The 26,222-nt window shown below is 40.0% G+C and overlaps 1 protein-coding gene across 1 annotated transcript in view; it reads left to right on the forward strand.

The window, feature by feature from the left end:
- The window catches only part of LOC306864016 (GDNF family receptor alpha-2-like), a gene marked incomplete at its 5' end in the record, with an annotated part of 63,283 nt that overhangs the window by 5,475 nt on the left and 31,586 nt on the right, over positions 1–26,222 (forward strand). The window contains one exon of the mRNA XM_079407670.1: positions 18,245–18,322. Within this exon, the coding sequence (XP_079263796.1) occupies positions 18,245–18,322 (78 nt within the window). The remainder of the gene's footprint in view (positions 1–18,244; positions 18,323–26,222) is intronic.

Below are 26,222 nucleotides of genomic sequence, written 5' to 3' on the forward strand. Positions count from 1 at the left end.
AACATGAAGGTTCTCTATGGAGAAGCGATCGTCAAAAAAGAATCGCTGAGCCAAAATTGGCAGGGCTCCCAAAGCAAATATGGTCGCAAGTAATGTCATTGTAGTTTAATGTAATTTAGCAACCACAGTTCGCTAACGATGCTTTCCCCATTCCCCAGATCTATCCAGTATAATGTGAACCATTCACACTGGTTTCGTTAAACAAAAAAAATTATTCATTTAAAAGATTCATTCAAAAAAATATATCTGTTCATGAATAGAATAATGAACCCGCATTACCGCGCCAAAGATGATCAATTCTTGAACATTTCAAATTAATAAAGACTTCAAGTTCATCTGTAAAGCACACGAAGCTATCGTTTGACTTTATGAATTTTTATTTCATGCATGATTCGTATAGATCTGTTAACTGAATGCAAAATGTGAATTATAGGAGAATTCGGTGTCATTTGTCAATTAAGTTCTTAGAAATATTAAACGTAATGATAACCATTCAACACTCAAAATATGAGAAAATAGAAAAACGAGTTACTGGATAAAACTTTTCAAAGATCAAGAACAACTTCCCTCAAGATGGTTTTTCAGATTAACTTCTATCCTTCGATGCTGATAGAAGTTTTGTTGCAGGTAGGCATTGCACTGCACTGAGATGTATTTCCTTTTTCAGATTTATAAATAGTCTTTGTATTTCCACGAGAGAAATGCATTATGGGAATTACTTTCTGTTGTATGCACTATCACTACGAGTTGCTAAGTGAACTGCTGCACGCAGTTTTTTTTTCTTTCAATGGAGAATCAGTTGCCTTATTGGTTAAAATCCCCAAACTGTTTACTTATTAAATTAAGAAATTACATTAAAATTCAAAGCAATCACTTTGGTAATCTAAAATACTTTCAGGATGTAACTGTAATTTGATTACCACCTAATTAAAATGTAATTATAACGAAATACAGTTACTCATATTTTGTATTTTAAATACGTAACGCTGTTACATGTATTTCGTTACTCTCAGCCATGACCACAGAAGAGTATAAATCAGGTTGTTTTTCCAAGGTCAGTGTTTGGCAGGTTAAGTAGTCAGCCCATCTTTCTCCATTTACAGCCTTTAAAAGCAGCAATGTATTCTGATTTGGGCTGTCAAGCAATTCAATTTTTTTTAATATAATTAATTATATGATGTGCCATTTAATTAATCTAATTAATCATTATTTAAAATCACATGTCAATTTGTGCTGAGGAATTACCCCCAAAAGATAAAGTCATCATTATGTAAAATACAAATTAGTTAAATAAGAATTAGTTGTTAGAATTAGCACTAGCCGAGGTGGAAAACTTCCAGAAACATTTCAGCATTTTTTGGGGAAATTTCATAAAATTTGCCGTCTCTTTGCAACCATTATTACATTAATTATATTATATTATATTATTATATTAATTATACTATATTATATTATATTATATTATACACAATCCTAAAAATAAAGGTTCTAAAGTGTTCTAAAAGTGTCTAAAGTTCTAAACCATTTTGGGTTTCCCAAAGAACCTTTCAGTTCCTAACTCTTTCCTCACCATTTACAGAATTTAATTTTTTTTATTAAACAATGCCTACTCACCTTTAATGAAATTTTCTGGCTTTCAGTGTTTTCATTGTTATATGGTAGGGGGCACTATTACACATCTTCTGAAAAAGTACTCAATTTCTGGATCAAAACACGGTGAAATAATCTAAAGCACCTTCTGTGCAATGGAAAGGTTCTATGGATGGTAAATGTTCTGAGCAGTACTTGATTATTTTTGGTTCAATGTTCAATGAAATTTAGTTCTGGGTGTCAATGTTAATGTGTGTGGTCTTGGCAGAATATATCTGCTACGCTGCTGCTGCGGCAGAGCAAGTACCGATATTTACTACTGCACAGACATGCTACTGTGAGCATGCAAGAAATACCGCTGCTGCACATATTATATACATGAAATCACCCCATAGCAGATCTATACAGGTGGAGCTGGGGAAGGTGGAGGATTTCTGAAGCGAGCTGCAACTGCTACAGCTAACACTAGCCAACTTTTGATGTCATTTTGGATGATTGAAGGGCATTTTATCTCTTATTTTCATTTTAATCCATATGTCGGTGGATTTTGATGTGAGAGGATAACAGGGTAGGAACATTTTTATTACAGGAAACATTCTTGTGGATTATGGACTCATATTTTGGCCAGAAGCACCATGGATTTGTTTCATACAAACATGAAGGTTTTCGTTTTTCAAGACATTAATTGATGGACTGGAGTGGTGTGGATTACTTGTAGATTATTGTGATGTTTTTATGAGATGTTTGAACTCTCATTCTGATGGCACCCATTCACTGCAGAGGATCCATTGGGAAGCAAGTGATGCAATGCTAAATTTCTCGAAATCTGTTCCCATGAAGAAACAAACTAAGCTAAGCAGGAGGGTGATTTTTGGCTTTTTTTGTGAGCGATCCTTTAAGCAAGAAGTTCAAAACATTATGTAAAACGAGCTGTGGTGTCATGGTGACCCTAAAACTAACATTTTGATTTGTTATTGCAGATAATAAACTAAATATTTGGTATTCGTATTTGCTACGGTGCATTTTAGCTGGATGGCTTGTTTGCACTGTCAATAGTGGAACACTAATGAATACATTAATAAGAAACATTTAAGTTATTATTTCAAAGTGTAATGATTAGTTTGTGCTAATGGAAAGATAATGGCTGTTATAATTATTGTAAATGATTTGATAATTAAGCATATTTGTTATTTTTATGTGAAAAGCAGTGCACTTCTGCACTGCACTCTTTTAATATAATCTGGAAAAATGTATTTTGCATTTATTACTGTAGGAAGCTATTTGTGTCTCATAAAACTTTTCTTTTGTCGGTGCAACCTAATGTAAAAATTATAATTTATTAATAAAACTGTTAATCTTGACATTACCACATGAAACGGGATATATACACACTGTATTTGTATTTGTACACCATTAAATCTACATTACCATTCAATTATGGGGTGCAGTAAGATTTTTATTTTCGTCAAAAGAATCCTTTTATGCAACAAGGATGCATTAAATTGATCAAATTTCATTTCAATAAATACTGTTCTTTTGAAATTTCTATTCATCAAAGAATCCTGAAAAAATGTGTCATGTTTCCACAAAAATATTAAGCATCACAACTCTTTTCAACATTATAATAAATGTTTCTTGAGCAGCAAATCAGCATATTAGAATGATATCTGAAGGATCATGATACTGAAGACTGCATAATGATGCTGACAATTAATTTTTGCATCGCAAGAATAAATTACATTCTAAAATATATTCAAACAAAGCAAATATATGCAGCCTTAGTGAGCATAAGAACCTTCTTAACGACATCTTTCTGACCCTAAACTTTTGAGCATATTTACTGAACCCAACAAACTTAAACATCATAGTTTCCAGCAGAATAAGAAGAACGCTGTGTGAAACAGATATAGAGCATGAAATGTAATTTACACTAAACCTAGTGATTTCCCTCTCCAGCTTCATTTTGACAATTTTAATAGCACATTTTTGCTGGCATGTAGTTTGCCTGCATCTCTGTCATTGAACACTGGGGGCAATTATGTAATTACAGTCAAATCTGCGGCCTATGACCTTAGCTAGAACCTATGCAAATTTGTATTATAGCCGTCAATGCTAATTAGGACATTATACTAGAGTTTAAATAAGGAGGCTTTAGACGTTAAATAAAGCAACTAAGAATGTCCTCTGACATAACTAGGCCTGCGACTACTTCCAAATTACACTAAATACAAGCCAACACAAGCACATGAGCAGACTGCTGTGGTTAAAATGTGTAAATTGAGAAGAAAACACAATTAAACAACAATCTTTTAAAGTATAAACAGATATTATGGTCAATGATAGTGAGGTTAGTAATTTTCTAAATGAAGAAAAGCTCAACAGCTGTTCATTTTTACATTTGTGCCATACAATGTGACAGTGCGATGCCACTGTTATTGCTTTTATAGCTCAGAAATACAGCAGTTTATGAGCTAAAACAGTACCTGTTATCAATGCACTGACGTATAAAATAATAATACTGCCTCATGCTGTTATTTAACGGACAGCATCCATGATCCAATCAAATCCCGATTGATCTCATCATATATTTTTTCCTCATTTCCTCACTGAAGTAAATTTATTCCTGTTAACTAAATATGCACATGCACTCTGAATTCATAAGTATTTCAGTTCATAATTATATTAGTAATCAAAATATTGACATGTTGTCATAAACTCTAATTTTAGCAACATTCTCTGTGAATGGTAATGATACATGAGCGAGCCCATCACAGCAGTCAATGAGTCAGAAAAAAATATATATAAAATAACAGCCCATCATTATGAATTTACCAGATTTACTTATGACGATGTGGTACTAATTACATTCCTACAGCTTATCAGAATATTAGAATTAACCAAGCGACATTTTATAAGATAAATTGATTGAAGATAATTAGCAAAGTACACCAGATAGTCCAGGATTTCACCACAATGGAGGTGCAGGTTTTTAAACAGCATGCTTAATCAAATATCAATGTAGTCCACCCTTTCTCAGAGCTTTAATTAAACAAGCATGTAGATATGAGGATGGGAAAAGGGCAGAATTCATTAGCTATTGTGCACCTGACAAATTGTGAAGCAGAACTGGGCCTCCGCTGCCAAGTCATTTGGTATTTGTGGATTAATGAATCTGCTTAGACTCCACAACAGATTTACTTTGTTCCGTCGAGGCAATGTATCAGGCAGTTGTTCTTTGTTTGCAAATTGCATCCTTTGATTCCCACCAGGCACAACATGGGGGAAACGTAAGCCCTACCTCCTCCTGAAAATAAGATAACAACTGTCTCCAGACTGTTCGGAGATATTTTCATAATAAATCTTACCGTAACAAACAATTTCTCATCTAGCCCAACCTTCAGCATCTTACTTTGCATTGAATATTCAATTACTCAACCCCATGCAAAATTAAATGTGCAAAATTAAATCACTTTAAGTGGCATTTAGGTGTATATATATATATATATAGTTGTGCTGTCAAACGATTAATCGCATCCAAAATAAAAGTTTTTGTTTACATAATATATGTGTGTATACTGTGTATATTTAATGTATATTTAATACGCATATATAAATACAAACACATGCATGTATATATTTAAGAAAATATGTTGTTTATATATTAAATATATTTATATATAATAAAAATTATATGAATATAAATATAACCATGTAAATACATGTCAATATTTTCAAAATATATACTGCATGTGTGTGTATTTATATATACACAGAACAAACACATACTTTTATTTTGGATGTAATTAATAATTTGACAGCACTAATATTATATATATATATATATATATATATATATATATATATATATATATATATACACACACACATACATACATATACGTATCTATCTATCTATCTATCTATCTATCTATCTATCTATATATATATATATATATATATATTAAATAGTTAAATTATTCAGTTATGTTAACAACATTTTAATTATGTTTGAATTATTAAATCTTGTTAGTATAACATTAACATGACACTTCTAAAACTCAGAACAAATGTGACAGTGCTATTACACACAGTAAAAGAGTCAAACGTGTATTAATATTACACCACAATGTTGATGTGTTTCACTTCTCAATACTTCATACTTGAGACACACTTGAGTCTAATGATAATAATAATTATAATAGTCATTAAAATCGTCCTTCTTGGAGAAAGTTTCTCCTCATTTGCTAATATATGAGTCTGAGTCTGGTTTTGTCTGAGTATTAAACTTCAAAAGCTTCTTCTAGTCTCAATTAGCCTTTAGTAGACTAGTAAAGAGTCTCTAAATTAGCAAACACAGAATGTAGATGTGGTCAAAGTGTTGATATTGTACATTTCAGTTACCCAAACACACAAAAAAAAATGTACACGTTACACACAAATACAAACCAGTTCACTTCGACATTACAAGTTGACCCTTACATAATTTGTTCAAGCAGGGAATTTGTGTGGTCTAATTGATTTTAAAAGAAGAAAGCAATTTCAAAAGGATCCCTAAAGTCTCTTTCTGAACAGTGTTGTTGCTGTTCTGATTACTGCTGACTGGTTTGGTTCATATCTGCGGGTGGCAAGAGAAAAGAAACACAGTTACAGAGCCATGCTCAGCTAGACTGAACCAGTTCTTACGTGCTGTTTGTGACAGACACCCTTCTCTCATCACATACCTGATCATCTATAATCTGCTTGTTTTAGTACATACATGCAAGTCAGTCTAAATACAACTTTGCCTTTTTTGCATCACAGTGCATGTACTGGCAGTAACTATTCATTGTATGTTTTCAAAAGCTCAAAATGTTTTATTCAATCAGATCCTGGTGCTTCAAAATAATGGATGTGACTAATGGATTCTTTTTATAAAAATCATGGCAGGGTCACATTTTCCTAACGACAGTTACAGTTTTTCGCAATGCCATAAGGCAGTATAATGGAGTTGTGTGGCCTATAATAAGTTGCGGCATCCATGTGTATATTTGGAAAGTAAGATTCATTCAGTCATTCAAGAGCATCATAAACTGAGGTTTATTCAAGAGCCCTTATTAGACATCAAGATGAGCTGGTGTAAGAACTGATGCACTAAATGTTCCAGAATAAAAATGTGCCTCCAATTTTCAAGTGTTGTTCTTAACCATAGATGTCACTAAATCTCAAGACATTTATTGAATGAATGGTGCTAAACTGGATTTTTAATCTAGATGCCAATATTTCTGAGATTTATTCCATCCAAACAGTTTTGAGGGTAACTACTTTTCTGTCATGAATGCTTTTGAAATTTTAAAAAGGCATAGATTTAAATGAAATATTTGATTTAGTATTTTACATTCAAGTCATATTTAAAAATGTATAAATAAATAAAATTATATTTCCATTATCATATAATTATAAAAAACATTATAATTATGAATTGACAATGAGATTTTAAATAAATAAATAATCATCATCAATACCTGAAAAGTGATTAATTATTATTATTATTAAAAGATAAAATAACTTAAAATAATGTAATAAAATATTTTCACTAAATATTTCAATTTATTCATTAAGCTTTTATTCAAAGTGACTTACAAATTAGGAAAACCACAAATAATTCACAATTATAATTTATTATAATGCTTATATAAAATATTTCAAACAAATCACTAATATAAGATACATATATTATAATTATAATATCATTATGAAAGAAATAATAAATTAATGGCATTAAAAAAATCATCATATTCATTATTATATTTATGATTATATAAAAATAAATAAATAAATATCATTAATAAAAGATAAAGAAAACGAAAACAAATAATTATTATGATGACAATGTCCATTTTAATAATATTAATGGTAATGCACAACAATATCGTCTCGGTTACGTACGTAACCCTCGTTCCCTGATGGAGGGAACGGAGACGTTATGTCGTGACGACATTAGGGGATTTACTTGGAAGCCCCGACTGCCTCTGATAAGAGAAAACGCCAATGAAATTTGGCTAGTGGATTTTGCATACCTGAGCCACTCCCCGTGCATACGGGTATAAAAGGGCGACAGGTGCATCCACTCATCAGGTTTTCCGCTGAGGAGCCGAGAACGTGTCCCTGGCAACCAGCGATGGTTCGAGATTGTGGCATGGGGACATAACGTCTCCGTTCCCTCCATCAGGGAACGAGGGTTACGTACGTAACCGAGACGTTCCCTATCTGTCGGTCACTACGAGTTATGTCGTGACGACATTAGGGGTCTATGGAAAGCGCCACAACCTGAACCCCGTCACGACCTTGTGGCATGCAGATGTTGACAAGCTAGCGCGTGACAGACAAATGCGATGCGAAGGTCGCAACCTTCCCGTCGCCCCAGCGCAAATTCGCTAACCTTGGTGCCCGCAGGGACCACTGAGTACATTGCTGCTGGAGATAGCCAAGCCGCTGTTCCTTTCCCCAGAAATCGGAAGGGATTTCGACCTTCTATGAAAGATTGCTTCAAGTCTTTCCTGTTTGTTGTTACAGCCCGGCAGTAACGACGGGGAAGCGAGCCTTCCGGAGAAGGGCGCTACGGAGGCCACACCCTGCCCGAAGGGAGGTAACGTGTGGAGACACTGGTATGGACTGGCCCAAGCCTGGGGCAGTGCTACATACGCCTGGACCCTGGGGCAGATCCTACCTAGGAGAAGGGAGGAAGGCTGCCAGCAGGGCCTGACAGAGCTCTGTCAAAGGGAAGACACGGGTTTACCATGAGGGAAACCGTACCGTGGATGAATACACGTGTGGGATCACCCGAAGGGAATCAGGCCGCACGGGCACCTAGCCGAGTACAGGGGCTGACCGGAGACCCGGGCAAGCTAACACCGGTACTGGGCCTGGCGTCAGACTGCTCCGCCCAGCCTGACTGCCGGGGGTGCTGGAGGAACTCCGCCAGGGTTCGCCGTTCGGGGAACTAACTGGAGGAGAGAATAGGCGCTCGTATCCCCGAGTAAGGGGGAATGGCGCAGCAAGCGTGACACCGGCCAACTCTTCCCGCCACTTACCTGTTACCCAACACACGGGAAGAGACTGGCTCAACGCGGAGACTGTAAAATCTCGCGAAGGTGTTCGGTGTCGCCCAGCCCGCAGCTCTACAGATGTCTGCCAAAGAGGCGCCGTGCGCCAGCGCATAGGAGGAGGCAACACTCCGTGTGGAGTGAGCCCTCACCCCGAGGGGGCACGGCTCGCCTTGGGATTGGTACGCCAAGGCGATGGCATCCACTATCCAGTGGGCCAACCTCTGCTTGGAGACAGCCTTCCCTTTCTGCTGACCTCCGTGGCAGACAAAGAGCTGCTCGGAGCTTCTGAAGCTCCGGGTGCGGTCCACGTATATGCGCAGCGCTCTTACGGGACACAGCAACGCCAAGGCTGGGTCTGCCTCCTCCGAGGGCAGTGCTTGCAGGTTCACCACCTGATCGCGGAAGGGCGTGGTGGGAACCTTGGGCACGTATCCAGGCCGGGGTCTCAGGACAACGTGAGAGTAGGCCGGCCCAAACACAAGGCACTCTTCGCTTACCGAAAATGCTTGGAGGTCCCCGACCCTCTTGATGGAAGTGAGCGCGGTCAGGAGCGCTGTCTTGGCCGACAGGAATTTCAGCTCGACTGAGTCCAGCGGCTCAAAGGGACCCCTCTGAAGTCCAGCCAGGACAATAGAGAGATCCCAGGAGGGCATCAGGGGTGGCCTAGGAGGATTTAACCTTCTGGCACCCCTCAGGAACCTCACGATGAGATCGTGCTTCCCCAGGGACCGGCCGTCCACTGCATCGTGATGGGCCGCAATAGCAGCCACGTACACTTTCAAGGTGGAGGGCGACAGCCTGCGCTCCAACCTCTCTTGCAGGAAAGAAAGCACCACTCCAATCGTGCATCTTCGGGGGTCCTCTCGACGAGAAGAACACCAGTCCGCGAACAGACTCCACTTCAGTGCATAGGCTTGCCTAGTTGAAGGGGCCCTAGCCTGAGTGATGGTGTCCACCACAGCCTGTGGCAGGCCACTCAAGTCTGCCGCGTCCCATCCAGGAGCCACACATGGAGGTTCCACAGATCTGGACGCGGGTGCCATATGGTGCCGAGCCCCTGAGAAAGAAGGTCCTTCCTCAGAGGGATGCGCCAGGGAGGGGCTGTCGCGAGGAGGGTGAGTTCCGGAAACCAGGTCCGGGTGGGCCAATATGGCGCAACCAACAAGACCTGCTCCTCGTCCTCCCTGACCTTGCACAGCGTCTGTGCGATCAGGCTCACTGGGGGAAACGCATACTTGCGCAGAGCCCGAGGCCAGCTGTGTGCCAGTGCGTCCGTGCCGAGGGGGGCCTCGGTCAGGGAGAAATACAGCTGGCAGTGGGAGGACTCGCGGGAAGCAAACAGGTCTACCTGAGCTTCCCCGAATCGACTCCAAATCAGCCGGATCGTCTCGGGATGGAGTCGCCATTCTCCGGGGAACGTGAGCTGTCGTGAGAGCGCGTCGGCTGCACGATTGAGCTCCCCCGGAATGTGGACGGCGCGCAGCGATTTGAGCTGTGACTGACTCCAGAGGAGGAGATGGCGGGCGAGCTGTGACATGCGGCGTGATCGTAGACCCCCCTGCCGGTTGATGTACGAAACAGCCGCAGTGTTGTCCGTGCGGACCAACACGTGCTGGCCTAGAAGCAGTGGCCGGAACTGCTTTAAGGCCAGATGCACTGCCAACAGCTCTAGGCAGTTGATGTGCCAAAGCAGTCGAGGCCCCGTCCAGAGCCCCGAGGCTGCCTGCCCGTTGCATGTAGCGCCCCAGCCCCTGCTGGAGGCATCTGTTGTGACAACAACATGCCGGGACACTTGTCCTAAGGGCACCCCGGCCCGTAGGAAAGCAAGGTCTGACCAGGGGCTGAAAGAGCGGCGACACGACTGTGTGATGGTCACACGACGTGTCCCGCGGCGCCATGCCCATCTCGGGACCCGTGAGTGTAACCAGTGCTGAAGTGGTCTCATATGAAGCAACCCGAGCGGCGTGACTGCGGCTACGGATGCCATATGCCCCAGGAGCTGTTGAAACTGTTTCAGCGGAACCACTGTCCTGCCTCTGAAGGAACTCAGGCAGTTCAGCACTGATTGGGCACGCTCGTCCGTGAGACGTGCCGTCATACTCACGGAGTCTAACTCCACACCGAGAAAAGAGATTCTCTGCACAGGGGAGAGCTTGCTCTTTTCCCAGTTGACCCGAAGCCCCAACTGGCTGAGGTGCCGGAGCACCAGGTCCCTGTGACCACACAACTGTTCTCGCGACCGGGCCAGAATGAGCCAATCGTCGAGATAGTTGAGGATCCTGACGCCCACTTCCCGTAACGGGGCAAGGGCGCCCTCCGCCACCTTCGTGAAGGCACGGGGAGACAGGGAGAGCCCGAAGGGGAGGACCCTGTACTGCCATGCCCGCCCCTCGAACGCAAACCGTAGGAACGGCCTGTGTCGAGGGAGAATCGAGACATGAAAGTAAGCGTCCTTCAGGTCGATCGCTGCAAACCAATCCGCGGACTGCACGCATTTGACGATGCGCTTCTGTGTCAACATCTTGAACGGGAGCTTGTGTAGGGCCCGATTCAAGACTCGCAGGTCCAGGATTGGCCGGAGGCCACCGCCTTTCTTGGGCACGATGAAGTAGGGGCTGTAAAACCCCTGCCTCATCTCGGCTGGAGGGACCGGCTCGATTGCACCCTTTGCCAGAAGGACAGCAATCTCCTCGCGCAGGACAGGTGCATCTCGGACTGCCACCGAAGTCTCGAGGATGCCACTGAACCTGGGAGGCCGCCTGGCGAACTGAATCGCATAGCCGAGTCGAACTGTGCGAATGAGCCAGCGAGACGGGCTGGGTAGCGTAAGCCACGCCCCCAGATACCGTGCAAGTGGCACCAAAGGCACAATCGACGTGCCCGCAGTGGTGCAGCGAGGGGGAGTAAGGTTGGATGGAACAGAAGGCGGTGCGTTCTGACTCATCCCCACAAAACTCCCTGAGTCCCCGGGGGGACTGGCTAGAGGTGCGCGGGGAGGCATCGCGTCCCCAGACCGCACTCTCTTGGCCACTGGCAATATGGGTCTCGGGTGAGAGTGAGGAGGCAGTGCGTCGCACACTGTCAGCCCGCAGACCTGGGAACCCGGAGGAGAGGGAAATTGCTCTTTCTTTGACAATGTGGGTACCACTGGCCCTTGAGCCAGTGGCGGAACAGAAAGAAAAGAAAACACAGGATTCTCCACCCGGCCCTCCTCCGGGGGAAGGAGCGACGCTAGCCTCGTCGTCTCCTGGGAAAGAGCAAATTCCTCCATCTCCGGGTTGTGCGCGTCAGGGCCGCTTTGTCGTCTTCCTGGAGGACTTGGCGGCCGGCTGAGGCGCAGGGGGCGCCGCACTCCTGCGAGAGGCTCGACGCACCGGCCTAGGTGACGACTCAGCACGGGGCGGAGCAGCTCTGGAGGACGCAGGAGGGCGCCCACGGCGACCAGCAGACTGGGGCCTGGCCCTTGGGCCAGCGGTGGCAGCTGGAGCATCCCGCCGTTTAGGGAGGATGTGCTGAATTGCCTCCGTCTGCTTCTGTACTGCCGAGAATTGCTGGGCAAAACCCTCGACAGTGTCGCCAAATAGCCCCGTCTGGGAGATGGAGGCGTCGAGAAAGCGTACTTTGTCGACGTCCTTCATCTCGGCCAGATTGAGCCAGAGATGGCGCTCTTGGACCACTAACGTGGACATCGCCTTCCCGAGGGACCGCGCCGTGACTTTCGTCGCCCGGAGAGCGAAGTCAGTCGCCGTGCGCAGCTCCTGCATCAACCCCGGGTCGGGACTACCCTCGTGCATTTGTTTTAGTGCCTTGGCCTGGTGAACTTGCAGGATGGCCATGGCATGCAGGGCAGAGGCGGCCTGGCCCGCAGCGCTGTAAGCCTTGGCGGCGAGTGCGGCCGTCAGCTTACAGGCTTTGGACGGGAGACGCGGACGATTCCTCCAGGTGGCGGCGTTTTGCGGGCACAGGTGCACCGCAACCGCTCTCTCCACCTGGGGAATATCCACGTACCCCCTGGCCGCCCCGCCATCGAGGGTAGTGAGGACGGAGGAGGGAGACGAGCGGCTTCTGGCCGTGAAAGGGGCCGTCCACGACTTCGTCAGCTCCTCATGCACCTCCGGGAAGAAAGGCAACGGGGCAAAGTGCGGCCGCTGGTCGCGTTTTGCGCCGATGAACCAATCATCCAGCCGCGAGGGCTCGGGACTGGGCGGTCTGTTGACCTCCAGCCCGATACTCACGGCTGCCCGGGCAAGCATGGCCGTCAGCTCTGGGTCCAGATCGGCAGTGGCGACAACACCCGAGGGGGGCAGCCCCGCCGATCGTTCATCCTCAGAGGACGAAAGCCCATCCCCCGATGCCGCGATCGACATCTGATCCTCGGGCGGCGCACCGAATGAAATGCTGGCGGCCCCGTGAGGCGAACCAGCGAAATCACTCGGGAACCGGACGGAACAAGCGCTGCGGGAGGAGTAAGAGGTCCGTGGGGACGTGCCCGGCGGAGAAGCTCTTACCGTCACCCTCAGATCTCCCAGAGCGCCAGCCGGCGGTCCTCTGCTCGAGCCAGAGAGACCGGGACGGGTGGCGGCAGAGGGTGCCAATCCTTTCAGAAAGGAAAGGCGAGAACGCAGCGTTGCCATGTTCATACGCCCACAACAGGCGCATGACTCATCCACAAACGCATCTTCAGCGTGCTGGATGCCCAGACACTGAAGACAACGCTCGTGACCGTCATCCGAGGACAGGAAGCGACCGCAACCAAGAGAACACGGACGGAACGGCATCTTTAAAAAGACGCGAACCGCCCAGTGTTTTAGAAATTTGCTCTTTCAGGTGAAGTGCCCAGGGGAATCGCTGCTGCAGGGACACCGCTGTCTGCACCGTGACGCCACCCAGGAACAAACTCTTTTTTTTTTTGAGGCAGAAGGCTTTGTGGAGATCGCAAACTTCTCATCCACTCGGCTCCGAAGCAAAAATCTGATGAGTGGATGCACCTGTCGCCCTTTTATACCCGTATGCACGGGGAGTGGCTCAGGTATGCAAAATCCACTAGCCAAATTTCATTGGCGTTTTCTCTTATCAGAGGCAGTCGGGGCTTCCAAGTAAATCCCCTAATGTCGTCACGACATAACTCGTAGTGACCGACAGATAGGGAACCAGTATTACAGTATATGAGGTAAAAAGGAACACATTTGTGGTTTGGTGTGGATGAAGGGGTTTTTGAGTCTTACTGATCAGGCCGTGGTTGGGAAACACAGCTCTACACATCTTCACAGTTAAAGTTTAATGCCAGTGGAAGATAAATACAGGCTGATGAGAGGATGTTTTCAATGCCGTTACATCTACGCCTCCATGAAGAGAATACATAGTCTGTTGAAATTCTGAGATGGGTACAGTCTTTATCTGAAAGCTGCGCTCCCAGAGCAAGTCTGAAATATGTCATTGAAGATGTTTCTCTAACAAAGGCCCTGGCTTACAAGAAGAAAGCACTGAGTGCGTTTTTACGACCCAGAGGTTAATTAGAAATTATGCCAAGTTTATTGTCAGAGGTAATTAAAAGTGGTGACAAAAAGACAGTGAAAATGTAATGGCACACTTTAATCAAGTTGGCTTGGTAGCTTTTTTGACTCATGTCTGCTGACTTGTATCCACCAGAGCCAACTTAATATTCACCTCGGTAACTATGAAAACCCACAGCTCTTGTTGAATCTGTTTTCTGCAATGCATATAATATAACTATAGAAATTATTGCAGACCACAGACAGGGCTGGGAAGGTTACTTTTAAAATGTATTTCACTACAGATTACAAAATACATGCTTTAAAAAGTAATCAGTAACGTATTTCGTTAGATTACTCAGGTTTAGTAACTTAATCTAAATACTTTAGAATACTTTGAATTACTTAAGCTATGTAACACAAAGGAACATATTAACTTGATGTCTTGTTTTTATGTTTTCCAACTCTAAATAAAAGTGACATCTTCCAGTCATAAGATTTGATTTCTTTGCATTTTTAACATCAGTTTTCCACAGCATTTCTATGAAACAAAAAAGATGTTATGCCATTTAAATCTACCAATCAATATAAATTAAATTTGAATACAATTAATGGCATTCCGTGCTGTTTCATGCTGCATTCCAAGCTTCAAAACGAATCCAAACACACCAAACATATCATAAAAGTAGCCAACTGACTAACTGACCAACTGACTGTAATTTGATTACCACCTATTTAAAATGTAATTTTAACGAAATACAGTTACTCATATTTTGTATTTTAAATACGTAACGCTGTTACATGTATTTCGTTACTCCCAGCTCTGACCACAGAAGAGTATAAATCAGGTTGTTTTTCCAAGGTCAGTGTTTGGCAGGTTAAGTAGTCAGCCCATCTTTCTCCATTTACAGCCTTTAAAAGCAGCAATGTATTATGATTAGGGCTGTCAAGCAATTCATTTTTTTAAACATAATTAATTATATGATATACCAATCATTATTTAAAATCACATGTCAATTTCTGCTGAGGAATTACCCCCAAAAGATAAAGTCATCATTATTTAAAATACAAATTAGTTAAATAAGAATTAGTTGTTAGAATTTACAGAATTTACTCACCATTTACAGAATTTTCCATCTTTTATTAAAATAAATTATTACATTTTCTGGCTTTCAGTGTTTTCATTGTTATATGGTAGGGGGCACTATTACACATCTTCTGAAAAAGTACTCAATTTCTGGATCAAAACACAGTGAAATAATCTAAAGCACCTTCTGTGCAATGGAAAGGTTCTATGGATGGTAAATGTTCTGAGCAGTACTTGATTATTTTTGGTTCAATGTTCAATGAAATTTAGTTCTGGGTGTCAATGTTAATGTGTGTGGTCTTGGCAGAATATATCTGCTACGCTGCTGCACCGGCAGAGCAAGTACCAAGATTTACTACTGCACAGACATGCTACTGTGAGCATACAAGAAATACCGCTGCTGCACATATTATATACATGAAATCACCCCATAGCAGATCTATACAGGTGGAGCTGGGGAAGGTGGAGGATTTCTGAAGCGAGCTGCAACTGCTACAGCTAACACTAGCCAACGTTTGACTGCAATGCCATTTTGGATGATTGAAGGGCATTCTGTCTCTTATTTTAATCCATTTTAGACACAGTTAATTATAAACTCCACATTAGTGTAAAAATCCTAGGTAGGTCAATCCTGATAGGTCAATTGTATGACTCTAAAATATGTCAGTTCACACATTTTAAATCTTTACAGCATCCCAATGCTGAGTCTAATTTCAGTATTCTGGGAACACTCTCCATCTGTTGAACTCTTCAAGTCACAGCATTTTTAACAGTGCAACAGACAATGTCAGCGGCAAGGACGATGTCAGTGTAAATTTGTGTTCTCTGAATTGTTAAATCTGCTTACTTGAGTAACTCGCGGCCAGTAAGCGCTCTTTTGCATTTATCATGTCAGCATCTATGCTCTGTAATGCCCTGCTGAAAACTCTCAGCAGGATCAAATTTTGAAGATTACACTTACCTAATTTATGCTAAATACATGCCTAGTACACGCCACAAATATGACGGGGGACAAACGCCTCTATCCCAAGATTTGTGTCCACTTATTTTATGCCACTAGCTGTTCCCCCTCTGGAACTTGGCAATATTTTCCCTGGGCAGGCACTGCGGGCTGGTATGGAAGAGATTAAGGCTGTGTGTGCAGGATTAACTCATTGAGGAACAGAACATAAAGGTGGCCACACAGCAGCAGCAGAGCTGGAAGGCAGATAGCGGAGAGCTACAGTGACACAGCAGATAAATTTTTGATCCAGGATGATCCCATAAAAGAATTGCTAGCCAGAGGTACATTTGGGGTGCACACAAAGACACTGCTGAGACCAAAGGGCCCTCTGAGCCCATTGGGCTGGGAATAGGACATGCGAGTTGGGGATGATGATGATGTTGAGAAGCATCATAGGATGAAAGGAGCACCTGGCATCATGATGTGGAGCTGTGACCGGCATATGGCTCCTAAGCCAAGCCAATGCACACAAGTCATTGTTTACAGCTGGACTAAGTCAATCTGTAACTGATGTGATCTTCATCTATCCTTCAAAAAATACAAACTAAAGCCCAGTTTTACTGGAAAACTGATCCAAACCCATTAAGCCCTTTTAAAATTCCAATTTAAAGGGACAGTTCACCAATAAATTGGTCAACTTGAGAGTGTGCTCATGTCATTCCAAACCCATATAAACTTACTTTCTTTAGTTGAATAAAATAAAATCCACAATGAACCCCATTGACTTTCTATGGAAGCCTGTTTCCACCACTAAATAAAAAAATTTAAAAGGCAATCACAACTTTTTATCTCAAAATTCAGATTTTTTTTCTCAGAATTGTGTGATATAAACTTGCAATTGTGAGAATATATGAAATTCTGAGATTTTTCTCGCAATTGTTGCAATTCTGAGTAATAAAACTCAAAAGTGACAATTTGACACAGGCAATTTCAAGTTTAGATCTCACAATTCTGAGGAAAAAAATGTCAGAATTGCGAGAAAAAATATATTAACAAAGTCAGAATTGAGAGTTTACATCTAACAATTCTGACTTAACTTAATAAAAATTTTGTTAATTGTAATATTCCATCAAACTGAATTGAATAATCCTTACATCTTTAATTGAATAACTGATTAAGGATTGTTCAATTATTCAATTAAAATATGTAAGGATTATTCAATTTGACAGAACTGTACTATTAGTTAAATTGAAAAACAACAACAAAAAAAAAACATTAAGTGCAGCAGACTGTCATAAGTTTGGAATGACATGAGCGTCAGTAAATAATGGCAGAATTTTCATTTTTTAATGAACTATCCCTTTAATGATATTAATCAGATTGAATCCCACCAGATTAGAAGCTGACTGCTAGAATTGGTACATGACACTAGACGCATTCAATCCTGCATTTCCCAAATGAGCACCATGTGTTAATGTGTCTGGAGAATTTGTGCTAACCACCCAACAGAAACTTTTTCTATTGATCTCAAAGGAAAATATTAAAGAGCCAGACAGCTGGAAGTCTTCATTTGAGAACCTCACATCAGTCTGTTGAAGGTCTAGGGTCACAGCTTTCATTGTTATAGCGGCACCTCTGCTGGGACCGGTTAGCAGATTGGTTGCACTTCTTTGTGGGCTCCAGCTCAAGGCCCTGGATTAGAGAACAGCAGACTTTTTGGACACATCCAAGGGGATGCAACACTGGGGAGCTAATTTGCGATTGTTGGCCAGTACAAATCTGGACAAAAGACTGCTGAGCTGTAATTCTTGAGAGAGTGTGTACTTGAAACAGTGTGATAGTTTATAGGAGACTGGTCATTTGAAAGCATTATTTTAAGGAATATTGTACTATAGAATATGCATTTATTGCAACCTTTACAAGATGCAGATGTATTTGAAAAATACTTATTAACCCATATGCCCTGTCCTAACCATGACATTATATTCCTGTAAAACCCAAATTATCCTAATATCTAATGTTTCTTTGGTTTTGTGTTATTTTGAAGGAGAAGAACTGTATGAGACCTCCCCATATGAACCAATGCATCTCTCTGATGAGTTTCGACTCGCCTCCATTATTTCTGGTAAGTGAAGACATCTTAAGAGATTTTCAATGTTTTTCAGTAGTTAAAGAAAGCCCAGTTTTTCTGTTCAAGGTTAGCACTGTCATTTATGTTCATACATCATCTCATACTCTCAGACCGTTTAAGTGTGATTCATTGATTTCTACATGCCTACAGTTTGCTGTGTTGCAGTATTGTTATAGTAGCACATCCAGCATGATAGAAATGTCCAATTGTATCCAACAGTGAAAAGAACTATTGCTTGCATGTCTATATGCTTCAATGTCAACACATCCAGAAGTCATTTGTGTAATTTAAAACTTGTTTTTCTCACATCTGTGACATTAAGTATAGCAAGGATCAAGGATACAGTAAACTACTGTCTTTTAGTTAACGTGTCTGTGTTGTTTATATATCAATATATTTATGTTTATATTTAATTAGTCTCCTCATGACTGACACTAAGCCAAAAATGTATTCCTAACTCACATTATCATTAATATTACATATAAGATTAAATAAAATAGACATTATTACAAAATGACATGACATGTTATTTGATTTTGACATTTAATTTATTTGACACGTATATATTGAGGGTGAAAAACTGTAAAATCCTCTCAAATTGAGACAGCATAAGAAATACAGAATTTAGTGGAAAAAAATGAAGAATAATGTTTAAAGAATAAATAATACATAAATGTTTTATTATATTATATATTAAATTATTTTAATTATTTTCATATTGTCACAACTTCAAAGGAGCAGGGAGACATAGGAATAAACTTAAACAAACAAACCAACGGGCATACAAGGCAGACATGATAACAACGTGGAGACAAGAAGGCATTTAACACCAAACACTAGACACAGGAAACACTGGGCTTAAGTAATGAAACTAAACGAGGATAATTAGGGAAACACAGGTGAGTCAAATTAATCTCAATAGGAACAGGAACAACCAAATATGGGCATGATCAAACAGAGGGAGAAACTTGGGAGCACATGGGCACATTGGGAGCAAAACAACAACAAAACAGGAACACAAGTCTAACACTAACACACACACACACACACACACACACACACACAGATATATATGTATATATATTACGGAACCCCTAAAGGGACATGGTGGTGGGAAAAATTTGGGGTGGAAAGAATTTTTTTTATTTTTGCGGTCCCTCACAAAACTTTTGCGTTCTCTCGCAAAACCAATTGAGTTTGGACAAACTCTTCCTGTTTACTTTGAACTTGGGCTCAAGTATAAAGAAATACAGTCAGTGCTTAGTTCAAGGCATGGTTTTGGAACATTCTAAAACGCTTAATGTGGCTTACCCCCGGTTTCACAGACAAGGCTTAAGCCAAGACACAGTCTAAAGTGTAAGTCTGAGCTGTTTTAACTGAAAGAAACTTGCGCTGACTGATCTTAAAATATATCAGTGCCTTTATTTTGTCTCGAGATGCACACCAATAATGTTTTTTCTAAGGCATGTTAATAAAAATTTAAATAAAGCCAAAGCTCTTTATTTGGCCTTCCGAAAGTAGATGCAATTAGGAATCATTGTTAAGATTTGTTTACAACAGAACAGCACAACCCAAATGTTCAAATTTGTACAATGCATTTTATGGACGACAGTTTCATGAACCTAGTAGAGTACAAGGCTGGCTGTGCACAAAGGCTATTTAAAAAAATAAAATGAAAGGGTCAATTCTGACTTTGCTCTGATAATCTGACGCTTCTGAATCAGCAACTGTAAGTATGTTTTGTTATCAGTTTAAGTATTTGCTATTGACTGTTCAAATGCCGAGTTTTGCGCAGTGTAGAGTAATGCGTCTTGTGTGAGTGTATGTGAGAGAGAGAGAGACAAGGTCACATCACAGTGGATTCAGCTGTCTTAACCGCAGCTTGTGTACTACAAATACATGAACATCACCACTGTGTCTGTCACGCGACTGTTCCCCTCTCGGGCTTGAACTGATGGTAAAATTAAGGACATTATTAACCGTCTTTATGTTTACTTTGAAAGCTGAAGCTTGCGATTATGGTAAGGGGTGGGGCGTTACATTTCCGACGAGCGTTTGTGGTGTTTGGACAATCACAATGCATTGTGTCAGCTGGCCAATCAGAGCAGACTGTGCTTGTCGGAAGGAGGGGCTTTGTAGAAAACGACGCATTTGAGAGAAGCGGGGCATAGAGGAGCTACAATAATGTACAGTGTTTGAAAAATAATTAGTTTTTTGAACATTAAAGCATGTCAACATATTCTGTTACACCAAATACACAAAATAACGATCTTTAAAATAGCATCATTAAGGTGCTCTGTAATATATATATATATATATATATATATATATATATATATATAATTTTTTGTTAATATTTATTTTGTTTATCAAAGAAAAATCCAGCCAGAACAACCATAACATTTTCATAACCTAAAACATTTATTTATTTTTATTTATTTAGTCATTTAGCAGACGCTTTTATCCAAAGCGACTTACAAATGAGGACATAAGAAGCAATCAAAACCAACAAAAGAGCAACAACGTGCAAGTGCAATTACAAGTCTTGACATATAGATAAAATAAAAGTAGAATAGGGAGTTAAAGGGTCAAGTAAAGATGGAACAGATGAGTTTTTAGCCGTTTCTTGAAGATGGGTAAGGATTTGCCTGCTCGGATTGAGTTGGGCAGGTCATTCCACCAGATGGGAACAGTTAATGAAAAAGTCTGTGAAAGTGTTTTTGTGTGTCTTTGGGATGGCACAATAATGCGTCATTCACTTGAAGAACGCAAGCTTCTAGAGGGCACATAAGTCAGAAGTACTGAATTTAGGTAAAGGGGTGCAGAGCCAGTGGTGGTTCTGTAGGCAAACATTAATGCCTTGAATTTAATGCGAGCAGCTATTGGTAGCCAGTGCAAATTGATGAACAGAGGCGTGACGTGTTATTTTCGGCTCATTAAAGATTAATCTAGCAGCGGAATTTTGGATTAATTGCAGAGGTTTAATAGAATTGGCTGGAAGGCCTGCCAAGAGAGCATTGCAATAGTAAAGTCTGGACAGAACAAGAGCCTGAACAAGGAGTTGTGTTTCATGTTCCGAGAGAAAGGGTCGTATCTTCTTAACATATATGGTACTTCATATTAAAAAAAAGAGAGCATAATTGCTAAACAGTTTAACAGGCTTCTGATTAAAGTCATCAGCTTTCTTTAACAACAGCAATCTTTATATAAACACATTTTTTTTAAAAACAAAGTATGATTTAATAAAAAGATGTATAATTCAAATGCTTTCTAACAAACAGATGTATTCTTAGCAATGGAAGTTAGGTGCTGTATACAGTAATTACACAGCAGCCACCATCCATTCACTGAGGCCAAACCTCAATTCATTTTAAACAATATAAATGGGACTATGTGTATTAGTCATGATGGGCATTAAAGAAGACCACCAAAGAGAATGAAATTACTCAGTATTAATCATAATTGCAGCTTTGAGGAAGGCTCTGAAAAGCCGTTTCTATGAGTCATATGCTTTACCTCAATCAAATTTTTCTTTCTTATTCATTGTCACCTCCAAATGGGTTACATTTCCTCACAGCCCAGCCTCACGATGACGTGCTGGGGCTGTTGGAATACGGTTTATGGGAGGCAGAAACCAGTTTGCAGGGCTTTAGGTAAAAAAGGTTAACAGAAAACACAAAGAAAATCAAACACACGCTGCGGTCTCGCTGACGGCTTTTTAACAAAAGCTATCCCCCACACAGCCACAAAAAAAGCTATTTTTGTTTTCTATTCCTTATGCGACTGTTCACGTTTCTCATTTCTTCAATCACAGCAGAGGTAATCTGTAACCTTATATAAAACTGACTAGGAGTCCATCTGAAAAACCATCTCTACAGGCTGCAGATGCTTTAGACCATGTACAGGCACATGTGCAATCATATTGAGAATCATTTGGCATGCACTGTGAGAAAATGCTTTCATATGTTATAGGCAAGGAGGTGTTTTGTGAGAAGCGTGGCAGTTTCAATATTTTTTTCAGTATTTATCTTACACCTGTTTTGCTGTTCTGCCCTTTTATATTCCCACATAAGAAAACACATCATGAAATGTGAATTTGCTTCATTGTAGGCTTTATTTTATGCAGCTACCTTGTTTCAGAGTCAGTTACTTGAATACCTATACTACTTAGGTTTTCAATTTTTTATATTTTTTGACAAGTATTCTCTGCTGAAAATTACATTTTAAACATTTTTTGGAATAAAATGGCACAATCCTGTGTCTACCTTCTTATGTATCATTTTGATCTATTCTAAATGCACACAAATAAATAATGTTAACATGAAAATTAAAATGCTATCTCCTGAAAAAAACTTTATTTGGGGAAAATTGTTGGTCGTGATGGAAATGATACCACAACCAAAAGACACTTAAAAAAAAATTATTAAAGTAGAAATAAAAAAGTATTTAAGTATTAAAATTATTAAAACTAAAACTGAAATAATAAATAAAACTATTATAAAATAAAATTACTAAAACATTAATAAAATTAAAATGAAAATTTAAAATAAAAATAAAAGCCAATTCAAAATATGAATAATACTACGACACGTGTAAATAATACTCAAATAACAACGATTGCTTATTTCTCTGTTTATTTCTTGTTGTTTACTACTAGTATTTTGTGATGGATTTTCATATTTCAAACTTAAAAGTCTGGGTCCACCACACCTTTATAAGCAGCAAAAAATTAATTAGGAAAGCCTAGTGAGATGTTTCCAAGAATTTTAATCTGACGTTCATGTAACGAAAAGAAAAAGGTGTTAGTTTTAATAAAAGTCAACTCCTGGGACACACTTGTGCCTGTCATTGAAGAAAAATTAATTTACAGGTTTGTGAAATCAAATCTGAACCCTTTAAATAGCTTTTCTGCAAGAATAAGAAAAAAAGACTAAATACATAGACCAACAAGCACACTTGAGATGGTGTTTGTATTAATAATCTACTAAGTGACCTGAACAGGGGGGCACTGATCCTTGAATATTTGCATAATGGACATAGATTGTGCCTTACTTCTTAAGTACCTTTATGCGACGATAAAAAGCACATGTAACACGTGAATAAGTGCTCAAATTATTACTATACACTTCAACAACTACCTTAAGGCAAGTCTGTACAGAAATGTTAGTCACATTTAAACAAATACTCACATTCATTGCATTGGTTTACTTGTGTACATCTTGAAATGAAAATGCACACAAATTTATACTATGTGAGCATTTTTATTTTAACAGTTGCAAAGGTTATGCATATGTTATATATCAAAATACATGCTGATTCAGATTACACTCAATTTCTGATCGCAAATTTAATTATAAACCAAATGTTAAATGTTTTTACACTCCCCAGTGTCCCTTAAATATTGCTAGCCATTTCAATCTACTGTTGAAAAGGTGAGTCAAATGCAAAATGTGCAAGGTGCAGTCTAAAATCAGCAGATTTTCTCCACTCAGAGCTGAAGCCAAAACAATATCAAATATTTTCCTTTCATAATTCCTTTCCCTCTCTGGCAAAAGCCCCTGTAAGCTGGCTCTCCTTGAGGATTTGTTAGAGACCCTTTCCTTCTGATACGAGATAAGATGAATATCAGGACCAAAACAACACACCTCTGAGCACACGTTTCGCTTCTAAAGCAGGACTGGAAATCTCATAACATAAAAATAATCAGACATCTTGTTACATGGCACTCTTGTTCATTTGTAATGAACAGATGACCGCTCACATCTGCTTGGTTCTTTAAACCAAAGAAATTGCCATCGGACCCGGGTATGATAGATTCTCAAGACAGGAAGGGGAGATAAGAGGATAATAGAAAGGCACTTTATATAAAAAAAAAGAAAGAAAAAAAAGAATGGCCACAGTAGAGAGAGCGGTGCAACATTAAAGGATGCTTTCTATGAGTGTTTCCAATTGATTACTGTGGAACAGCCAGCTAAGATGGGAATGATGTTGAAAGAGCGTTTATGCTCTGCAATTGCCAGCGGATTGGAAAGCAAGAAAAGGTTCTGAGGAGCATGGATTAATTTTTATTTTAAACTGGTGCCAGATGCATGATAATCTGATTTTGCTGAGTTGGTTTATGGTGAGCGTGATGAATAATAGAAAAGACCGTTTCAGGTATATGATAGCATTTTAAAGTGATCAGGAATTGAGAAATCAAATTTTCCTTGATATTTTGACATGTAAGAGGTCATACTATAAAAACATCCTGTTAGTTTTCAGAGCTCAAAACTCCCTTGTTAGTCCAAAAACAGCTTTTATTTCTGATTTTGTCACTTTATGATGTAATAGTGCAACGAAAGCCTGCCTCTGCAGAATCAGATCAACGCCTACTTCTACATCATCGCATCTTTGGCCCCGCCTACTGGAGCATTAGTGAGATGAGAAGGAGAGAGGAGCTAAAAAATAACGTTACTTTCGAAGGATTTTAATCCTAGGATAGTGCTTATTTCAACTTTGTGGATGTCTCAGTAGAGCATTATTTGTTTGTTTCACTGTGAATTCTTTGGTAAATAAGTCGCATTCTTGGTGCAAACACACAGACTGACTGTAAAGCCCGAGACACACTGCACGATTTTCGGTTGTCCCAGACGAAAGATCGACATTGTGAAACAATTGTGGCGATTTCTGTGATCGTGGCTCCTAATCGGTGGTCCTGTGAGAGAGGTTCAAAGATGGCCGTTGGCACAGTCTTGCAAACAAAGATAGCCTACAATAATTTTCTGACAGTGTCAGAAATTCAGCATGATCATCGCACAGTGTGTTTGCTTCTACAATCCACGCTTACTGATCAGTCAATAAAAATGCGGCATTAAATCAACACAACATGACGCTAAAACATAAAACTGCTTGATTCATCATGCTCTTTTGTTTACCACTAGCGTATGCTTAAATAATGTTTTATTCTTCTATAGAAACGTTCTTCGTAGATTACAAGTCAATAGGTGTCATCATCGTACAGTCTACAATGAAACTAAAACAAGGAAGTTTTGAGCTCTGAGGATGTTTTTAAAGGATGTTTTTTTTTACCTCTTACATGTCAAAAGATCCAAAAGGAAAATCTGATTTCACAATTCACGCTTTAAGTCAGAATAAAGAGACATTTTTGAAAGGCCATCAATACAAGATTTGTTTTTGTTTTTTTAAAGAAATGAATAGTTTTATTCAGAAATTACACATTAAAAAGATCAAATGTGACTGTAAAGATAATTAATATGATAAATTTATATATAAACAAAATATATTTTTTAATTAAATAAATGCTGTTCCTTTGAACTTTCTGTTCATCAAAAAAATCCTAAAAAGTATCACGGTTTGCATACAATTGTTAAGTAGCAGAACTGCTTTAAGCATTAATAATAATAAGAAATGTTTCATGAGCCGAAAATCAGCATTAGGATTAATCAAAATACATCTACATTTACATCTATTGCATAAATAATGTAATTGCATTAACTTTGAATATCGAAATATGAAATATTGGAAAAAAAATGAAACTATATTAGTATGAAACTAAAACTGCTCGAATGTGTCAGAAAATCAAAATAAATGAATCATATATCATGTAGTCATACGTTTAAACAATTTGTGCAAATTGGCTGATTTATTCCTGTACAAAACAAGTGGCTATTGATTTATAAATGGGTCAATCAAATTTTTAATTTACCCAATTCATTCATAAATGTTGAATCGTTCAAGAACGAAACACCACTCTGTGTTGCAACTGTTCTTTTTTGACTGGATGGTTTGTGTTGGCGAAAGAGCAAAAACAGGCAAAATTGACAAAATTGTGTCAAAAAATTGTCAAATATTATATACAGTCTTGCTGATATTCTGTAAAAAAATCACACTTAAT

Source organism: Barbus barbus, assembly GCF_936440315.1.
Source record: "Barbus barbus genome assembly, chromosome: 45".
NCBI lineage: Eukaryota > Metazoa > Chordata > Actinopteri > Cypriniformes > Cyprinidae > Barbus > Barbus barbus.